General features: G+C 53.3%; 1 protein-coding gene across 2 annotated transcripts in view; it reads left to right on the plus strand.

Moving 5' to 3' along the window:
* SORL1 (sortilin related receptor 1) overlaps nt 1–18,064 on the plus strand; it is a 48,496-nt gene that overhangs the window by 7,950 nt on the left and 22,482 nt on the right. For both annotated transcript variants that reach the window (XM_049799827.1, XM_049799829.1), the window contains exons 2-19: nt 2,743–2,859; nt 3,177–3,302; nt 4,159–4,320; nt 5,622–5,689; nt 6,039–6,219; nt 7,479–7,580; nt 7,978–8,147; nt 8,321–8,513; nt 8,705–8,822; nt 9,360–9,433; nt 11,211–11,299; nt 11,412–11,590; nt 13,014–13,200; nt 14,293–14,421; nt 14,665–14,750; nt 16,482–16,654; nt 16,875–17,006; nt 17,535–17,626. In XM_049799827.1, coding sequence (XP_049655784.1) covers nt 2,743–2,859; nt 3,177–3,302; nt 4,159–4,320; nt 5,622–5,689; nt 6,039–6,219; nt 7,479–7,580; nt 7,978–8,147; nt 8,321–8,513; nt 8,705–8,822; nt 9,360–9,433; nt 11,211–11,299; nt 11,412–11,590; nt 13,014–13,200; nt 14,293–14,421; nt 14,665–14,750; nt 16,482–16,654; nt 16,875–17,006; nt 17,535–17,626 — 2,378 coding nt within the window. The remainder of the gene's footprint in view (nt 1–2,742; nt 2,860–3,176; nt 3,303–4,158; nt 4,321–5,621; nt 5,690–6,038; nt 6,220–7,478; nt 7,581–7,977; nt 8,148–8,320; nt 8,514–8,704; nt 8,823–9,359; nt 9,434–11,210; nt 11,300–11,411; nt 11,591–13,013; nt 13,201–14,292; nt 14,422–14,664; nt 14,751–16,481; nt 16,655–16,874; nt 17,007–17,534; nt 17,627–18,064) is intronic.

Genomic DNA, 18,064 nt, shown 5'->3' on the forward strand with positions numbered 1-18,064 from the left:
CACCCAGGGCACAGTGCGGTGCTGCAGGGTCCCATTTCTTGCTCCCCTGAGCCGTTCGGGTCCCCACAAAGCTCCAAAGGGCCATAGCAGGGCTGCTCAGCCACCAGCTGTGGTATCCCGTACCAGCAGAGACAAACACGTGAGGCTCCTAAACCTGAGACGCTGCTGCATGAGCCCTTCCCGGGGGACTTACAGCGTAAGGCATCCTTCCAGTGGCTTCTCTTTCTTTACATGCCTTAGCAAGACACACTTGAGCAGTCTTTCACTGCTCCTAAACTTTCTGCTGAGCACAGCCCCTAGGCACTTGGCGCTACTCTTCCCCCCTCCTACCAGGGACGCAAACCTTGCTCACGCCAAGTTTGGCCTTTATAGCAGCTCTGCCCTAATTAGGCTGCCAAAGGTCATGTGGCTCCTGATGAGTAATGAGGCTCAGCTGGCTCCTCTGAGCCCAAACACGGTGCCCCTGGTCTTGGGGTTTCACTAGACTTCCCAGGTCTCCCTGCTCTGAAGAGGAGTCTCTCTGGGGCTCCTTGTCTCTTTTAGCTCAGGCAGAAAAAAGCTATAGAGGTTTATTGCTGAGGTTACAGCAAGGTGCAGTAGGAGCCTCCTGTGGTTTTTCTGGTTTTGCAACTGTCCTAGTGTCGGATTTCTTGCGGAAAATACCCTTAAAGTGCTACTGAAATTGCCACACAGGTAGTAACAAGCCCCTCTTGATTGAAGGGAGCTGGACAGGTCTGGCACATCCAGACTTCGGCTTCCCTTGGGGGAGCAGACAAATCTCTCTTGAGGCGCTTTCCCGGGGAAGGGAAGCCGGGCAGGGTTGCTCCTGTCTCTGAATGTGCAACTACAGGCTCCCCCTCGCTATACCCCTTCCCTCCAGGTAACAGCAAAACTCTAGGCAGGCTAATAAACCTAGCCCTTTGCCTGAAGCCAGTGACCTCAGCCTGGGCACAGCTGACAACCCAAAAAAGCTGCACCCAAAATAACTGATACAGATGTAAGAGATTTAGATAGGGTCATTCCACTTTTAAAGGAGGGGACGGAGATTGGGGGCTGGGAGCGTAGAGCTGCTCTGGTTTTCAGACCCGAGGCTGTATGTCGGCTGTCTCAGTGGGCATCAGCAATTCCTTCTTCTCTGCCCTGTTTCCCTGCATCCTCAAACAGCTTCGCTTCTTTTTTTTCCAGCGGGTGTGCAAGACTACCACCAGCTTGCTTTGTAGCTGATGCTGCTGCCTGACCTAAATCTCCGCCGTGTTTCCTATCTGGGTGCTACGGCATGGTTTGCCTGGTGGGGGGGGGTCTCTGGCTGAGCAGGTGGGGGTGCAGCTAGGGGCACCAGCCCTGGAGGCTGCTCGCTGCCTCTCTGCCAGATTTTGATTCCCCCCCCTGCCTTGTGTGAGCCTATTGCATAAGAGGGATTTGAGGGCTTCTGGCTTCACTCGCCCCCCCTCCTTCCAGAATAAAGACGTGGTTTTTCCAAGCATTTTATTTACCAGTTGCTGGCAGAGGTTAAACCATCCCCTTACCCCGGGCGGTGCTCCTCGCTGGTCCCGGGGTCAGTGGGAGCCGCAGGGTATCAGGCCTAAGAAGGGCTTAGCCCTGTATTTTTACAGCTTCCCCGAGTGTGGGGGCTCGGGCACGCACGTCTGGCGCTGCAGCTATGGGGGTGCCCATGTGTGGCCGAGCTATGGCTGCTGCCAAGCTACTTCACGCAGCAAGGGTGACCATCCCCGCTCGCTGGCAGCAGTCGCTACAGGCACCCAGTTTGCCCAGAGTCTCCTGTGCCTCGAGCTCCTGCCGCGGCGATGCTGCGATAGCTTCCCCATAGAAACCGGCCCTTTGCGACTGGTGCAGTTACAGCACTGCCAGATACAACGCATGGACGAGGAATAATGGGATCGTGTACAACTGTGTTTGTTTTAGAAACCAGCGCGTCCTTTAGGGTACAGAAGTCGCCGTAGAAAGGTGACTCTGTTTCCCTGCGGCCCTGCGCCTAGTCAGCCCGGATTTGAAATCATTTCTTGGTCCTTGGTTTTGGTTTTTGTTCTCATCATCCCCCGAATCCTAGTTCTCTGAGGAAGAATGAAGGGAAGACTAACCCCTTCAGGCACATGCTTTTTGCCAACATGTTCGTAAGAGATGCTGCTATATGTGGGGCTACACTCCAACGCCTGCTCCCCCCCGCCAGGGAAGCCTTCTCTTTAACCATTTGTTGGCTTGCAGCGAGCAGTGGCCTCGATATAAGCGATGGCAGCCCTGGCTCGGTGGCAATGTCCACGTAATCCCCGTCGCGTTGGCAGAGGTTTCCAACCCCTGTCATGCTGAGCGGCCACTAGCTTGCTTGGCTGTGCTTTAAGGCGGGGCGGGGGGCTTTAAATGAGACTGCAGGGGGAGGTGGGAGTGGGATGAGGGCACAGCAACCTTGGGAAATGGTGGTGGAAAGATAAAGCCCTTGGTGCACACCAGACAGCTGTAGGCCATCCCGTTGCGTTCTAGCGCTCCAGGCTGGAGCTGAGCTCGCCCCAGGCGTGCCCATGAGCACATCTGAGGTCTGAAGGGCTGGACACACAATGCCCCTCTGCTGTTTGCCTTCTGGACTGTTTAACTTCTGCCCCTGGTTTGAATGAATTTCCCCTAAATCTGTGTATTTCCCAGGAGGGGTGATGCAAGTAGGTGTTTGCTCTCCAACTATCCCTGCAGGTGAGGCTGTGGCTCAGAGTGCCCTTTTCCTTGGCATTGCAGGTCAGCCTCAACGATTCCCACAATCAGATGGTCGTTCACTGGGCGGGAGAGAAGAGCAACGTGATCGTGGCCTTGGCCAGAGACAGCCTGTCTTTGCTGGGTCCCAAAAACAGCGATGTAAGTAATGCAGCCTGGCGCTGTCCTGGGGGACCTTCTCTGCTTCTGTGCCAGGGGAGGTGTCAGCGGCTGCTGAGCTACAGCCTGCCTTTCTCTCATGTGCTGGGAAGATGAAAGAGAGGCCCATAAGTTTGAGTTCAGAGGCACAAAAAGAACCATTTGGTATCCTCTGTGTTGCCTCCCAGGTTTGAGCCCTGAAAGGCTGGCTCAGGCAATCTCTAAGGCTTCTCCCCTTGTAGTTTTTGGAGTTTTTGCCAAATCTGTCAGAAAGGAACCCAGAGCTTTAAGCTCCTCACGCTGGGGCTTCTTCTTTGCAGGTTTACGTGTCTTATGACTACGGAAAGAGTTTTAAGAAAATTTCAGAAAAGTTCGGCTTCGGCGGGGAGAACAGCAGCGAGGTGGCCATCGCCCAGTTCTACCACAGCCCGGCCGACAACAAGAGGGTGAGGAGGATACGGCAGCTGGCCCCAGCCAGGCTCCCCCACAGGGCAGTGCCGCTTTATCGCCGCCGACAGCACGAACACGAGGCCCTCAGTGCTGGGGCAGTTATGCCATGGTGGCTGTAGCGATATAGCTGCTCCTTGCTGTGGGAGGAGTAACTGCAAAGGTATTGTGGTGGCAGAGCGACCGCATCTGTAGCGGCTCGTCCCAATAGAGCGACGAGCTGCGTGCCCATCGCTAGCATCGTTACAGAGCTGCAGACATAAATATTTATTTAGGCTTTATCTACATCAAGGTCACCTTTCTCCTGGCTGAAGCTCTCCTAGGGTGAGGTGAGATGTCCTTGCCCTGCAGCAGCTGAAGCTGCCGCTTGCCATCCCTGTAGGTATTCTCTTCTCCAAAGCCAGGCTGCGGGAACCGGGCGTGCAATCGCCCCGACCCGCATCCATGGGTCACGCTGAAAACTTGTCTTTGCATAGGCCAAGTGCTCACATGGGCCTTTCCGCTGCGGCACCAGGGAGGGACGGGCCTCTTCCACAGATGGGGACCGAAGGCTGTTTTTGCACGGTCCTCTTGCTTACTGGGAGAGCCCCTCAGGCCGTCCTGGGGGTCCCTGGGGCAGAGGCGGGACATGCCGGGCTGCTCTACCTCCTGTATGGCTCTGCGATGCTCAGGAGCATTGGAGCGTGGTGGGAGAGGGGGTGGCTGGGGCAGGCAAATTCCTTCTCTCCGGAGTTTGCCCTCCCAGAGGCTCCCCTGGGACGTGTGCCTGTTTTACCAATAGCCTGAGCTCTGCTCTGACCTCCTGGAGGCTGACTGCCTGCTTTCCTCCTTCCTTGTCGGTCCCTCTCTTCCCAGTATATCTTCGTGGATGCCTTTGTCCCATACCTCTGGATCACCACCGACTTCTGCAACAATATTCAAGGCTTCTCGATTCCCTTCCGAGCAGCGGACCTCCTCCTGCATGGCAGGAACCCCAACCTCCTCTTGGGCTTTGACAGGTCTCACCCAAAAAAACAGGTGAGTGCTTCTGCTTAGACGGGAGGGCCAACGTCCAGCCTCTGCCCTGCTGTGGCATTCCCCCTGACCCATTATGTGCCCCACAGCCCTTACGGGGTGCCGAGAGCCACCCTGCCTCATGCCAGCGCTGCGTGGGTTCATGCTTTGACCGTCCAGGGTGTCTGATCTCGAATTGCCCCTTCCCTACAGGTCAGCCTGGTTTCTGACATCTGGAGCGGTGAGGGTATAGGACCTGCAGGATGGCTGGCTTAAACATTTCCTCTCCCTTTTCCTTCATTTATGCCGGTGCTTCACCCACACCACTCCTGACTGTATTGATCTCCCCAGCTATTGCGGTCGTAACTAGCCGCGGAGCGCTTGCAGCTGAGGCAGGACTGACCTCTGCAGTATTTCATGTGGGCGTGAGGTCTGGCTTTGGGTCTTGCATAACAAATTGCTTCTTGAAACCAAACACTTTCCCCCCCCCCCCGGACCTATTGGGTAAAGATTCTAAATAATTACAGCACCTTCAGATAGACACAGGCAGCATAAACAATGCGGTTTTCAGTCCGGTCGTAGCAGGGTGCCTGCTGGGCGCTGCTGATGCCTTCCCCAGGGGACGGAGCTCACTGGGAGCCGTACCTTCCCTGGGCGAGCTGCTTGACTGACTGTCGAGACCGGAGTCTGGCTGGCCCTATCCATGTACCTGCAAAAAAGAGGCAAAAATTGCAGCTTGGCTGCTACCCCAGTGCTTGGGAAAAAAACAGGCAGGTTTTGGGGACACATGTCCTTTGAGGGACAGGATCTGCAGAGGGGCTGATGTGCCTGCAGGCTGGCTTGTTTATCACTGCTGCTTTTGTTGCACCATCAAAGATACTATCTCTCCTCTTGACCTTTGCCATGCCAGCGCCTGCAGATCTGCCACAACAGCCTGTGGCTGTGCTTGGGGTTGTAACAGCCTCCGAGGGGGAGACTGCTCTGCCCAATTATTTACCCTTGCTATCGCGCTCCACAAGTACGTTATAACAAATTATTTTTATTTCTGAGTTAGTGTAAAACCAGGCGGATCAACAGACAATGGGAAATCCTTCTGGTAGGAGACTAAAGGGCAGTTTTTTCCTCTTTGGATTATTCTTCTGCAGCTAGAAAGATTGCTGTTGCTCCGGGCAGCTGCCACGTAAAGAGAAGTCATCAAAGTAGTTCACGGTTTTGCGACGGACGCGTGTCCGTCCTGCCTTTGCTGCCTGAGGTTGGGTCTCTTAAAGGATTGGGTCTGTTTGGTTGCCCAGTCCCGCTGGCATCGCTCGCCTTTGTCGTTGCAGCTCTGGAAATCGGATGATTTTGGCCAGACCTGGATAATGATTCAGGAACACGTGAAGTCTTTTTCTTGGTATGTATCGCACCCGTGCATTAGGCCCAGCTCCCGCCTTCTCTTGCTCCTCACCTCTCGCCTTGTTTGCTGCCCTGTCCAAACCAAGGACCCAGGTACCAAAGTGTGCTCCGGCCCCGGCCCCCTGCTCCCCTCACCCACCAGAGACCCTGCGCTGTGGGGATGTGGCACGGTGGGGCGACAAAAGACAGCCACCGACACAGGCACCCGGGGTGCTCCGCATTCCCCCCGATTCTTGCCTGCCCACCCCATCTCTTGAAAGGTCTCCTGCTCCTTGGTACCTGCTGCCTTCTGCATTGCTCGGTGAGTGCAGGGTTAATGCCACCACCACCTTTTTTGTTCTTCTTAGGGGAGTTGAGCCCTATGATAAGCCAAATACAGTGTACGTTGAGCGGCACGAGCCTTCTGGGGCTTCGACTGTCATTCGCAGCACCGATTTCTTTCAAAGCCGAGAAAATAAAGAGATAATCCTGGAAGATGTTGAAGACTTCCAGCTCAGGGACAAATACATGTTTGCAACAAAGTCGGTGGTAAGTATCACGCGAGTGATTTGCTGCTGACAGTCACGGTTGATGCTTTGGTACAGTACCGCCACGGCCACAGCGGGCAATAGCTCTGCTTTCAGCTGGGACCTGTCTCTAAAGCGTAGCGAGAGCGTTTGCTAGGGATGACGCTCCTTGCTGCTGTACCTTGTCCCAGCTTGTCGCGGACGTGTCGCTCAGGCTGTCTGCAGCTGCCTGCCTTCCCTACTTGACCTCGTGCTGCTGTGGACAAAGCAACACCTACCGGTGCTGCTCTCCCAGCGGGGCTCGGAGAGGCAGCCTCTCCGTACGCCTGCTTTCAGCAGGCTGGGCAGAAATAGGTCAGGCTGCAAAGAGCTGGGACCCGGGAAAAACCACAGGATGCCTGGGAAGGCCAGCAAGGCGGGGGATGGCGGGGTGGGGGGCGGCAGGGGAAGGGGGATGTGGCTTAGCAGCTCGGTGGTTAGGAGGCCGCTTGTCAGAGAGGATTACCATCAAATGTGGACTAGGTCCAAGTAGCCTAACGTGCTCCAGCCTGGAAAGAAAGCTGGATTTTCAGTTTGCTTTCCTAAGAAAAGAGGATGCTGGTGAGCGAAAGCAGTCTTTTGGTCCCTCTGCAGCCAAGGCCCCCCTATGCTTTTTGCAGCTGTTGGCCAGTTTCAGACAAGTCTGGAATTGGGCGCTTGCATCAAACCTCAGCCACAGCAGTGGCGCTGGAGAGAGGACAGGCTGGGTGGCAGAGGCATCCAGTACTCTGACTTCTTCTCCTTTCTATGGGAGGCATGGTTGCTTAGCGATACAGAGCCTGGGAAAATCAGGCCGCTTATTTTTGGAGCCTAAATCTGGGTTTAGGTTCTCACCATTGGCATCCCATGCAAAATAGGTTGCCCCCAGCTTTTTACTTTTTTGGCTTCTCGCTGGTGCCTTTCATTTTGCACAGATTGTTAAAAATAGGAAGGAAAGGACAGATTGCTCTGCAGAAAGACGAGGAGTTAAAACCAGCCTCCTTACCTCCACTCGACCATCCAGAAAGGGTGGGTTTTCCCCTTGCTGAGCGCTGGCTGCAGCAACATAAACCAGGAGCGGGGAATGCTGCTCCCCACCATCAGTCCCAGGCAGCTGCCACGCTTTGCCCGCACTCAGGGAGGGTAATGTCCCAGGCATGTGGTTTGTGGGTTTGCCCCAGTCTGCCTTTTGGCCGCCGCTGGAGACCAGGGTGATTCTGGGGGCAAGAGCTACTCCTAACGTGTCCCTGTGCTCTGCCGCAGCATTTGCTAGGCAGCTCGCAGCCGCCTTCAGTCCAGCTCTGGGTTTCCTTCAACCGCAAGCCAATGCGCGTGGCACAGTTCGTAACCAAGCATCCAATTAAGGTAAGTGGTGCTTTCTGAGAAGACCTCCTCTCTCCCTCCTTTGCCAAGGACACTGGCCAAGCAGTGGGGCATGCTCCTGGCTGTGAGGCGCCTGTGGCCTCAGTGGGGTCCAGGCAGAGACACATTCGGCACCAGTGGGGCTTGGCACTCAGTGTTGCTTCTGGGGGACTTTGTCAGTGGGTTGTGCAGGGCAGAGGGCAGGGGATAGTGATCGTTGGAGGAGAAACACAAAAAGCAGAAGGAAGATACTTACTTGCCAAGTGCAAAAAATACAAATGGGTGTAGGGAAGAATAACTTTCACCTAGCTAAGAGGAAATGCTAAACTGTCCAATACATAAACCCTGCTTGTATGCCCACACGTATGAAGCCTGCTCGCCTGTCGTTTACATCCCAAAGGAATATTATGTTGCCGATGCCTCGGAGGACCAGGTGTTTGTGTGCGTCAGCCACGATAACAACCGTACCAACCTCTACATCTCAGAGGCAGAAGGCCTGAAGTTCTCGCTGTCTTTAGAAAACGTGCTCTACTACAGCCCGGGAGGAGCTGGAAGTGACACCTTGGTCAGGTAACATGGGTCGCGCCTAATCGGCTGTGGTAAATGAGAACACCAGCCAAAGTCTGTAGCTTTTGGCTGCCTTTGATCAAAGCATTGCCCTGAGCCCCAGGCTTGATAGTCGCCCACTCCCCAGACCCAGGGAGGCTGTGATTTGCTGATCCGACCTTTGCGTTCCCTCGCAGGTATTTTGCCAACGAGCCCTTTGCGGACTTCCATCGCGTCGAAGGCGTGCGGGGCGTCTACATCGCCACTCTGATCAATGGCTCCTTCAGCGAGGAGAACATGCGCTCCGTCATCACCTTTGACAAGGGGGGCACCTGGGAGCTGCTGCAGCCCCCGGTGCAGACGCGCTACGGGGAGCAGATAGACTGCGAGGTAGCGCGGGGTGGGAAGGGGCAGGGGGGGTGAGCGCAGGAGAAGTCCCCTGCAAAACAGTTTGAAATGGCAGTCCCACCATGAGGGAGTCCCTCCTCGCCTTTTCAAGCGGAGAGGGACGCGCTAGGTGGGGCGAGGGCACGGGCGAGTGCGGGATGGAGAATTAATGCCACCGTGTTTTGCTTTTCCAGTTTTCTCAGGGCTGCTCTCTCCACCTGGCCCAACGCCTGAGCCAGCTGCTTAACTTCCAGCTGCGTAGGATGCCCATTCTCTCCAAGGAGTCGGCGCCGGGACTGATCATCGCCACTGGTACTGCTTTCCTTCCCGCAGCTGCACGGGGGCTTGGGGCGCGTTGTTGTCAGGACGTGAAGAACTTGGCAGCATCTAGTTTGCATATGCACGTTACAAAAATGTAATTAAACTGTATGTTTTGCGGTCCCTTCTCTGCTGCAATCCCTGTACAGTAATTACAGCTCGTATATTTTACTGCGGCACGGTGACATGAGAAAACTTGCCTGCTTTACTCTGATCTTTCCTGCTGCTATCCATGTGGAGGGTTTCTTGAACATACAGAAATTCCTGTTTATCTCACTCTTGTACTGGAGAAAATGTTTGCACCTTTTGTTTGATCATGTTTCTAGCCATAGGTTTTTCCCCAGCTGCTTTTAAAACTTGTCATAGTCTTTAAAATATTTGCTTTTGAAGGGATTAGTTTATAGCGTGAAGAATCAGCTCCTCAATAGTTGTCATTTTGCTCACAGATAAAATTAGATTAGAGGTGTCTGGCTTCGTTTTAAGCAATTGCTTTGCATTCCTCAAGAAGAACGATTTCTTCTGTTCTCCTAGGCTCCATTGGCAAGAACATGGCCAGAAAAACCAATGTCTATGTCTCAAGCAGTGCTGGAGCAAGGTGGAGAGAGGTAAGGCTGCTTTTTTGCTTGCCAGCTCAGCCAATGTGGTGGTGCAGCAGGTAGGATGTTGGCAGCAATGTAGATAAGTAACGTGCAGCCTTTGAGCGTTAAAGGTGACCTCCACGTACGCATCCAAGAGCTGTAGCTGGAAGGTGCTGAACGTCCCTTGAGACCAAGGCAAAAAGGTCTTGAGGTGAAGGACCACCCATGGGTTGGCGTGGAGATGAGTCTCATGGTGAAGGCGGTGGGTTCAAATGCAGGAGAGCTCCCTCCTTTATTTCTTTTCTTCAGCTGGTAGGACTTGTCCCTGGCATGGGGCATCTGGCCCCTTTTAGACAGGACTTTGTATGCACGAGTGTCTGGAGAGGCTCCGGTGTCTTCCAGAAAAATGGGATGTTGACCTCGGTTTATGGGGAGTGTGATGCTGTTTACTAAGTGGGTGTTCTGGTCTGTGGCAGTATTTGTGGTCTGCCTGTGCATTCTGCTGCGAGTGTAATATGGTATTTCAACATCTGCAAGCTATTTAATCCCGTGAATTAAATGACCTCCTTTTCCTCCTGTAAGTGCTGCGCGGTCTGGGTTAATGTCTGGGCAGCTGCGGCAGCGGTGAGGACTTGCCACAGGTCTGGCTGCTGCCAAAGCCACCCGTGGTTCAGAGACCGGCCCCGGCTGAGAGCGGGTGCCTCTGAAATTCAGCTGGGGAGCAGCCGCGGGGACCCGTCGTTTCTTCCTGTGGGAGCCTCGCAGCAAGGCAGGAGTGCTCACAGCCACGGAAGGGTATCCGAAAGCCAAGACTTTTGGATGCCAACCTCCCCAGCTCGCAGGCAGGTTTGCGTTGAAGTGCAATCAAAACATGCCGAGGAAGCGTCGACCCAGGGTTAACAACGCCGAGCTTCTGACTTAATCGGGCCCTTTGTATTGCGAGCGGAGGTGCGGAATGACCCAGCACTGTAGTTCCTCAGCTGAGAAGCAGTAAAACAACTCCTTCCTCTTGGCTTTGGCAAGCAGCAGGCTGGAAGGCTCATTGCTCTCCCGATCACTGGTATGATCTCACAGCACAGAAAAGAAAGAAACAATACATTCAGTGCCCTGCATAAGAACGTCCCCAAGTGCGTTAGTGCGTCCTGTGAGCAGAGTCAGGCACGTACGTGCTTCCTATTTTCATCCTGAGCTGCACCGGGCTCCCCAGATAGAAAAGCAAAGGTAATTTTGTATTGGTTGTCACTAAATAGAGCTGGAGGTGAGTGTGAAATACCAGTTTCTTTCCACGGGATGGATGTATGAACTGTCTCTGGGGCTTGTTTCTACGTGCCATGGCCCCACTTCTCTTTGAGCATTCAAAAAACCTTAGGGCCTGAGAACCAATACTTATCTGCAGTCCTAGGAAGGCGGTGAGTCCCCGCTGAGTGTCACGAAAGCCCCGCAGATGTGACAAAGAGCTGCAGACTGAGAGGGGGAGCGATGGACTCTGGTTTCACGGAATGGCAGTTTTTCCATTGATTCTTTCCCTGCACACGGCGCGGGAGGAGCAGAGTCCACAGCGCAGTGCTGCTCTTAAACACAGCCATACATTTAGGGAAATTGGGCTGGCTGCTCTTGTCTACAGATGTTGGCCCATAAACACTCTAACCTCTAGTGCCTCCAGATACTTGGCTCAGCCAGCCCAGGCGACCCGAAACATTAGCTCGGGTCAGGCAGCATTTCTGACAAAGCGTGCTTTCCAGCCAGACTTTTCCCTTAACTCAGCATGGCTCTGATTCACCCCTTGGCACCGTTTCTCTTCCAGGCACTGTCTGGACCCCACTATTACACCTGGGGCGACCACGGTGGCATTCTTGTGGCCGTCGCGCAAGGCACCGAGACCGACCAACTCAAGTAAGCGGCAGGGCAGGGGGATTGCTTCTGGCGCTTGGGCTGGGGCCAGGAGAGAGTCCCCTGCGGTGGGCAGGACCTGCCCCTGGCAGCTCTCCCTATCCTTTTTCTCCAGGTACAGCACAAACGAAGGGGAAACGTGGAAAACGTTCACTTTCTCGGAGAAGCCAGTGTTTGTGTATGGCCTGCTTACCGAGCCCGGGGAGAAAAGCACCATATTCACCATCTTTGGCTCGTACAAAGAGAATGGCCACAGCTGGCTGATACTGCAGATCAACACCACTGATGTGCTGGGTAAGGGGACAGATGACAGAGCCCTCGCTGACGCTGGTTGTGCAGGTGGGAGAGCCACCCTGTCTCCGCACCGCGGCTTTGCAGGTTACGCACGCTAATAAGCCCTTGCCTGAAACCAACCGGTCCCCACGCTGCACGGCCTGTCCCGAGCACCCCTGGGGGTGCAATTGAGATCTTGACGTACACTCTCTGTGGGGATGAGAGCAAGGAGGGGGCAAGGGAGAGAATTTCTGAAGCCCAAAGCGACCTAGAGACCTGAGGCTACGAACCAAACTATCTAGTTATCTAAGACTCTTAGATTCCCACTGATGAGCGCGGGAAGTTGGGTGCCTAAATACGAACGGGGTGCAGAAACACCTTTGTTGCTCTTGCCCTCTGTCCTATTTTCCAAAAGAGACCTTGGAGAAATGCCCTCATTCCCATTAGTAGCAGACCGACCCAGCTGCCCCGGCCATCCTGCGGGAGCCGGGGGAGAGAGGGCATCTCCTGCAGGGGCTGTGGTATCGCCGTTTGCATTTGGGTGCCCTGTCCCTCGCGTCTCATGTCCACATGGACACAGCTGCTGAAGGCACTCGTGTCCCCTGCGCTCTCCCCATATCCACTCCTTCCTCATGGAGGAATTTGTTGAAAAGGGAAGGGGAAAAAAAAAAAATCCTTCTGAAGGCTTGTGCCTATGAATGTTTTATAACCCATTTCAGCTTTGATTGCAAGGCAGCATTTTAATCAAAGAGCAGTTAAACCCAGCAGAGGAATTTGCTTGACTAAAATTTATAACTGATTCCCTTGACGTTTTGTTAGAAACAGATCTGTTTGGTAACCAGAACGACTTCATTTAAATGAGGCATCACAAATTCACTGTCACCGCGACGAAGCTGCTTGTTGCCTCCTGTCACCGAGTGCCGCTGCACGCTCTGAACTGACATGCTTTCTGCTTTGCCTTTACTTTCAGGCCAGGGCTAGACCTTCGCATTGGAAACCGCTTGTTTTGTGCCAGAGGAGGGAGGCGAGAGGGAAGGGGCCGTGGGCATTATTGTGGTGCGTGGCTGGGTGCCAGCATGCCTGCCCTCACTCTGAGCATCCTGGGTCTCGATGCCATGATGCTGCTAGCCGTGGGGAGAAGCTGAGGTTCATGCAGCCTCCTGCGAGGCAGGGCTGGCTGTTTGGAGCTTGGGCTGGCTGCTTGGAGCCTGCAGCCCCCCCCGCCCCCGGCAGGCCTTTTGCAAGGCTCTCTGCATCCCCCCAGTCCCCGGAGCGCAGTGTGGCGCTGGCTCAGGACACAGTACCACGCTTTGCGCATCCTTGCCGGGCACGCATCAACAGCAGTGACCAAGGGACATCTGCAGCTCTCTTGCTTTTAAACCCTTGGTCTGGGGTGCTGCAAGGACTGTGCCTTTCTTTACCCCAGCCTTGTTGCTTCTCTTAGGGGTCCCTTGCACAGAGAACGACTACAAACTGTGGTCACCCTCTGACGAGCGAGGCAATGAATGCTTACTGGGGCATAAAACCGTTTTCAAAAGGAGGACTCCTCATGCGACCTGTTTCAATGGGGAAGATTTTGACAGGCCTGTCATGGTCTCCAACTGCTCTTGTACAAGGGAAGACTTTGAATGGTAAATACCAATTAATTTCTTTTAGTCTGGATTGTAAGTCTGAGATAAGTATCTGTGACCAATCGCTCAAAATGAACAAACATCCAATATACTTAGCTCTGTGTATCGCTGCTTGATTTTATAGGAGAGAGGAAAATAAATAGACTGAAAACATCCTTTCATTAATAACGGGGCATGAGACTTAATTAATGTCTTTAGAGCCTTTCGGGAGCCTCTGAAAGGTTCCATAGAAAAGGAAAGTATTGTTAATCCATCACCTTCTTTCAAATGATGGCAGACAATTTCCCATCACATATGGAGATCCTCCACTAAAAAGCTTAGTGACCTTTTTAGCCACAGGGATGCAATTGGCCCTGCTCTATCATTTTATCTGCAATTTGCGTATTACTGACACTGCACAGCTCTCAGGATTAGGAAACACACTCTTGCAATCTGTTGCAAAGGTTTGGGCTTGGAAACTGAACTGCTTTTCAGGGACTGGACTTTCAGCGGAGTTCACGGCCAGACCGCCCGAGTGCCTGGTACACACAGTTAAATACAGGGGTCCAGACCTGCCTGTCCGATGCTGAGACAGAGACCAAGTCTGGCTTGTCACGAGCGGACTGAGAACAGGGCTGGTGGGATCCGATCCCTGCCTCAGAATCGCAGCCCTGGGCTCCCTGCAAAATCAAAGTGATGTAACCTCTTCCACAGTGTTTTCCAAAGAACAGATGCGCTGCAACTCCCATTTTACCAACAGGAAAAGCCAAGAGACAGACCAGTGACCTAAGCCAGCTAGCAGGAGAACTGGGGCTTGCAGCCAGATTTTCAGGGCACGCTGGCTCAGCTATGCCTTGCTGCCTCACCTACCCTAGTCTGCTTGGCTACTGGCAAGCTTATTTGCAAAATGTTCTTGAAACGTCCAGGAGACAGAAGCTGTCTGGCTATAAGATATTATTATGCAGCTAAATGCTGATAGTAAATGAGTGGACTTCTGAGATACTTTTGTGTTCTTAAAACTTCTGTGCAAAAATAGAGCAGAGTAATACTATAGCATGGCTGCATTTTTTTCCTTCTCCCCCAGCCTTCCTTACATCTTTCTTCTCCTTGCAGTGATTTTGGCTTTAAACTGAGTGACGACTTATCGTTAGAAGTTTGCATCCCTGACCCTGAATTTGCTGGGAAACCGTACGACCCGCCAGTCCCTTGCCCTGTTGGCTCAACTTACAAAAAGACTCGAGGGTATGTGTTGTACTTGGGAGGGGAACCTGATCTTCCAAACGCTGGGATTTATGCCATTGGTGATTAAAAACAACCCCACCCCCACCCCCCCAAATGCCCCACAAGCGGCAGTAAACAAATTACATTTTTGGACATACATCCCAACATCTAATTTGTAACTAAGCACCACTGCTTGCTCTAGCTGGACATGATGGCGTATTAACAGTTTCCATGAAATAAACTGCCTGGCTGTATATGTTGCAGCTACCGAAAGATCTCTGGGGACACTTGTACAGGTGGAGACATTGAGTCGCGGCTCGAAGGGGAACTGGTACCGTGCCCGCTAGCTGGTGAGTATGTACAGGATTGCTTTGAGCACAAGTGCTTCATTTGTAAAACCTTTGGCTGGTGCCTGAGGCACCACAGACAAATTCCCAGAGGGCTCTTGGACAAAACCTATGATGCAAGAGCTGAAATGCCTTGGTGGGTTACAAATGTGTCATCTCCTGTCCCGCCCAGGGGCCAGAGAGCTTCTGAGGGATCTGCTCAGGAGCAGCTTCAGCCTGTGGTGCAGAGCCCTCTCTGCTCCTAAAGTCACAGGAAGCCAAAGCCTTCAGAGCAGGCTGCGGGCAGGAACCCTCTTATCCCCATCGCGTCCTCGCTGTAGCTGGCTTGAACCCAGCCAAAAAGATAGGAGTTAGATCAAAGCTACCCCCGTCCTGGAGAAACCCTTGGGAAGGTACCACCCTGAGACAGGCCACCATGTGCAGTTGAACGATGGCTATTTGGGGCCGGACAGGGGCAAAGGCTGCCCTTTAGTCCTCTCGCCCGTGCCCGCCAGACGTCGCCTCCGTCCTTATTTTCTCCTCTCAAATGTATGAGGCACTGCAACGATCTTGTGCTCCTGTGCTGCCAAAGTCATTTGCATTCCGCTCATTACAGCTTTAATTTAATCTGCCATCACAAGATGCGTGATTAGCATGCTGTCGTGCAGCAGCTTAAGCGCGAGCCTGAGACAGGGAAGAGGCTCGTGTAAGGGATGGGGCGGCTGAGCCGGCGCTGCGGGCAGCGTGAGCCCGGAGCCGTGGCTGAATGGAGCCACAGGGATGCAGGGCAGCCAGACCCGCCAGCGTGAGGATTCCCTGCACTGTCCTAAGATTTTTCAGGGTGCCAAAGATATTCCCGGTTCAAAACAGCCTGGTGGGTGCCTGGGGTGGTGTTCCCGCTGCTGGGATTCATGCCAATGCCATGCTTAGTTTTCCTCCTTGTTCAGAGCCCGCCACGTTATTCACCCCTCCAGGCCCTCTTGAGCTATTTGGAGAGCTGTGTTAGTCATGCTGAGAAGGGCCTTGCTGACTGAAAAATAAACCTGCAGTCCCCACCGGGCTGGGCTTTGAAGTGCCGTGTTCCCAGAGTATTTGCTGATCGTCTTCAGATACGTGTTGGCTTGCACCATGGTAACACTTTCATGTACAGTATCTGTTTCCTATCTCCGTATAATCTCATTAGGGATGCACAGCCAGAGTTACTTACTGACATTAGCTTTACTCATTAATAGCATTATTGGACTTGACCGGTAGCGTGCTGAAGCCCAGGAGACTTTGTCCTGGACCAGGATTCCATTACGCTGGATTCGGCACAACTTAGAAATAAAACCCACTCCGAGACATTCACTGCGGTGCCGGTGTCCCCTAGGACTTGCAGATTTACATCACTCCCACCTTTTTAATGAGAATTTTGAGGAACGGGAGATCAGTGTTTTGTTTCTAATTGGCGGCATGCTAACGTGGGAAGGAAGGGGTCACGACAGATTTTGCTGTGCTTACCTCCTCCTTCAGCCCCCAGAGCAAACAACGGCTGCAGTGTGTTCCTGGGCACGAGCGTCCGCGGGACCCACATAAAACTATTAGCGTGTTCTCATTAACCTAATCCCACTAAGACAAAGGATCTTTGCCTCCCTTATGCTGAGGTGCTAAAACATGTGGTCGGGGTAAGGAAAAACACCTGGTATTTTCTTTTTGCCCCTCGAGTAGCCTAAAATGGCCAGAGGCGTCTAAATAAGGCGCTCCCTGTTTTTGCAGAGGAGAACGAGTTCATTCTCTACGCCACCCGCTACTCCATCCACCGCTACAACCTTGCCTCTGGCATCAGCGAGGAGCTGCCCCTGGCCGGGCTGCAAGGGGCGGTCGCCCTGGACTTTGACTACGACCACAACTGCTTGTACTGGGCCGATGTCACTCTTGACATTATACAGGTGAGCCAGGAGGCGGAGAGGCTGCCGTGGTGCTGGTTGCCTGTGTCATCACCTCCTTGCACCGGGGGTGGGTGTTGCATACACACCCCGAAATACAAATGTTTATCTTGGGTGCTCCTCCCCTCTGAGCTGTCTGTTACAGCTTGCCTTGCACCCCTGACCGCGATCGCCTTGAGGCACTGGAAGTTCCTCATCTTTTATTCTGATTTTTTTTTCCCAGCGTCTTTGTCTCAACGGCAGCTCTGGGCAAGAAATAATCATAAGCACCGGGCTGGAAACAGTGGAAGCTTTGGCCTTTGAACCTCTCAGTCAGTTGCTGTACTGGGTCAATGCCGGGATTCCCAAAATTGAGGTACAGCTATGCCAACCCATGCTACAACAGAGAGGTGATTTTGTCAGTGCCTCTTTGAGGTGGCTGGGCCCTAAGTCGGCTACTGCCCTGAATTCTCATTGCTGGTGGGGCGTTACTGAACACTGACCCTCATCCCATGTGCCACTTTATTGGATCTAAATGCAAACAGCATATGATAACATTCAGCCCTGTGCACTTAAACCGAGGTCAGTTTGTGAGGCCGAATCACACAGCAGAAATGGGGGTGGGAAGCAACATCCTTGCATAGTACGCACAGCCAGCACGGGGTACGGACAGAGCGTGGCAGCAGCTGGCTGCTCACTCAGTCACGCAGAAATGTCAATAAATACACCGATCTATCCTCTTTTATCACCTGCTTCACAGTAACTGCTCCCTGTGCCCACGGCAGTTATTTTATTAGGGAACAGTAATTACCTGCCACAGATTTCATGTAACGTTAACCAGTGCGATTGCCCTCCGTATTGCCCTCAGCAGACACACCCCTCCTGTTGTTGTTTATGACTCTAGGTTGCCAATCCAGATGGAGACCTGCGACTTGCCGTCCTCAATTCCTCGATACTTGAACGACCCAGAGCCCTCGCTCTGGTTCCCCGAGACGGGTAAGAATGAAAGCATCGCAAGTAGTCGGGTGCTTTGGTATTCCCCAAGGGAGCTGTGCAGCTACAGCCCCTCTCTTGTGCCGCTACGCTCGTAAGAGCCAAACACGAGGGGGGTTGCTGCACAGAAAGCTTTGCGACGCTTGGCCCCGAAGGGCGCGATGGAGGGGCAGGGAGCGGCGGCAGGCAGTGCGATGGGGTACAGCTCACAGTCCTGCCCCGTGGAGCCCACTCTTGCCATCGTGTGCCCAAATAAGGCACCAGCTGCCTGGGAGCAGAGATCACAAACTGGTTTTTCTTTCCATTAAACTGCTGTTTTCCTACCCATACATACCTACTAGTAAATAACTTTTCCTGCCAGTAAAACTGGTCTGATGCGTGGGGAAAGTTGCAGCGAGAAAGCCGCATAAGAAACTGAGCCACACTCAAATTCAAGAGTGT

The sequence above is a fragment of the Accipiter gentilis genome, chromosome 5 (assembly GCF_929443795.1).
Source record: "Accipiter gentilis chromosome 5, bAccGen1.1, whole genome shotgun sequence".
Lineage (NCBI taxonomy): Eukaryota > Metazoa > Chordata > Aves > Accipitriformes > Accipitridae > Astur > Astur gentilis.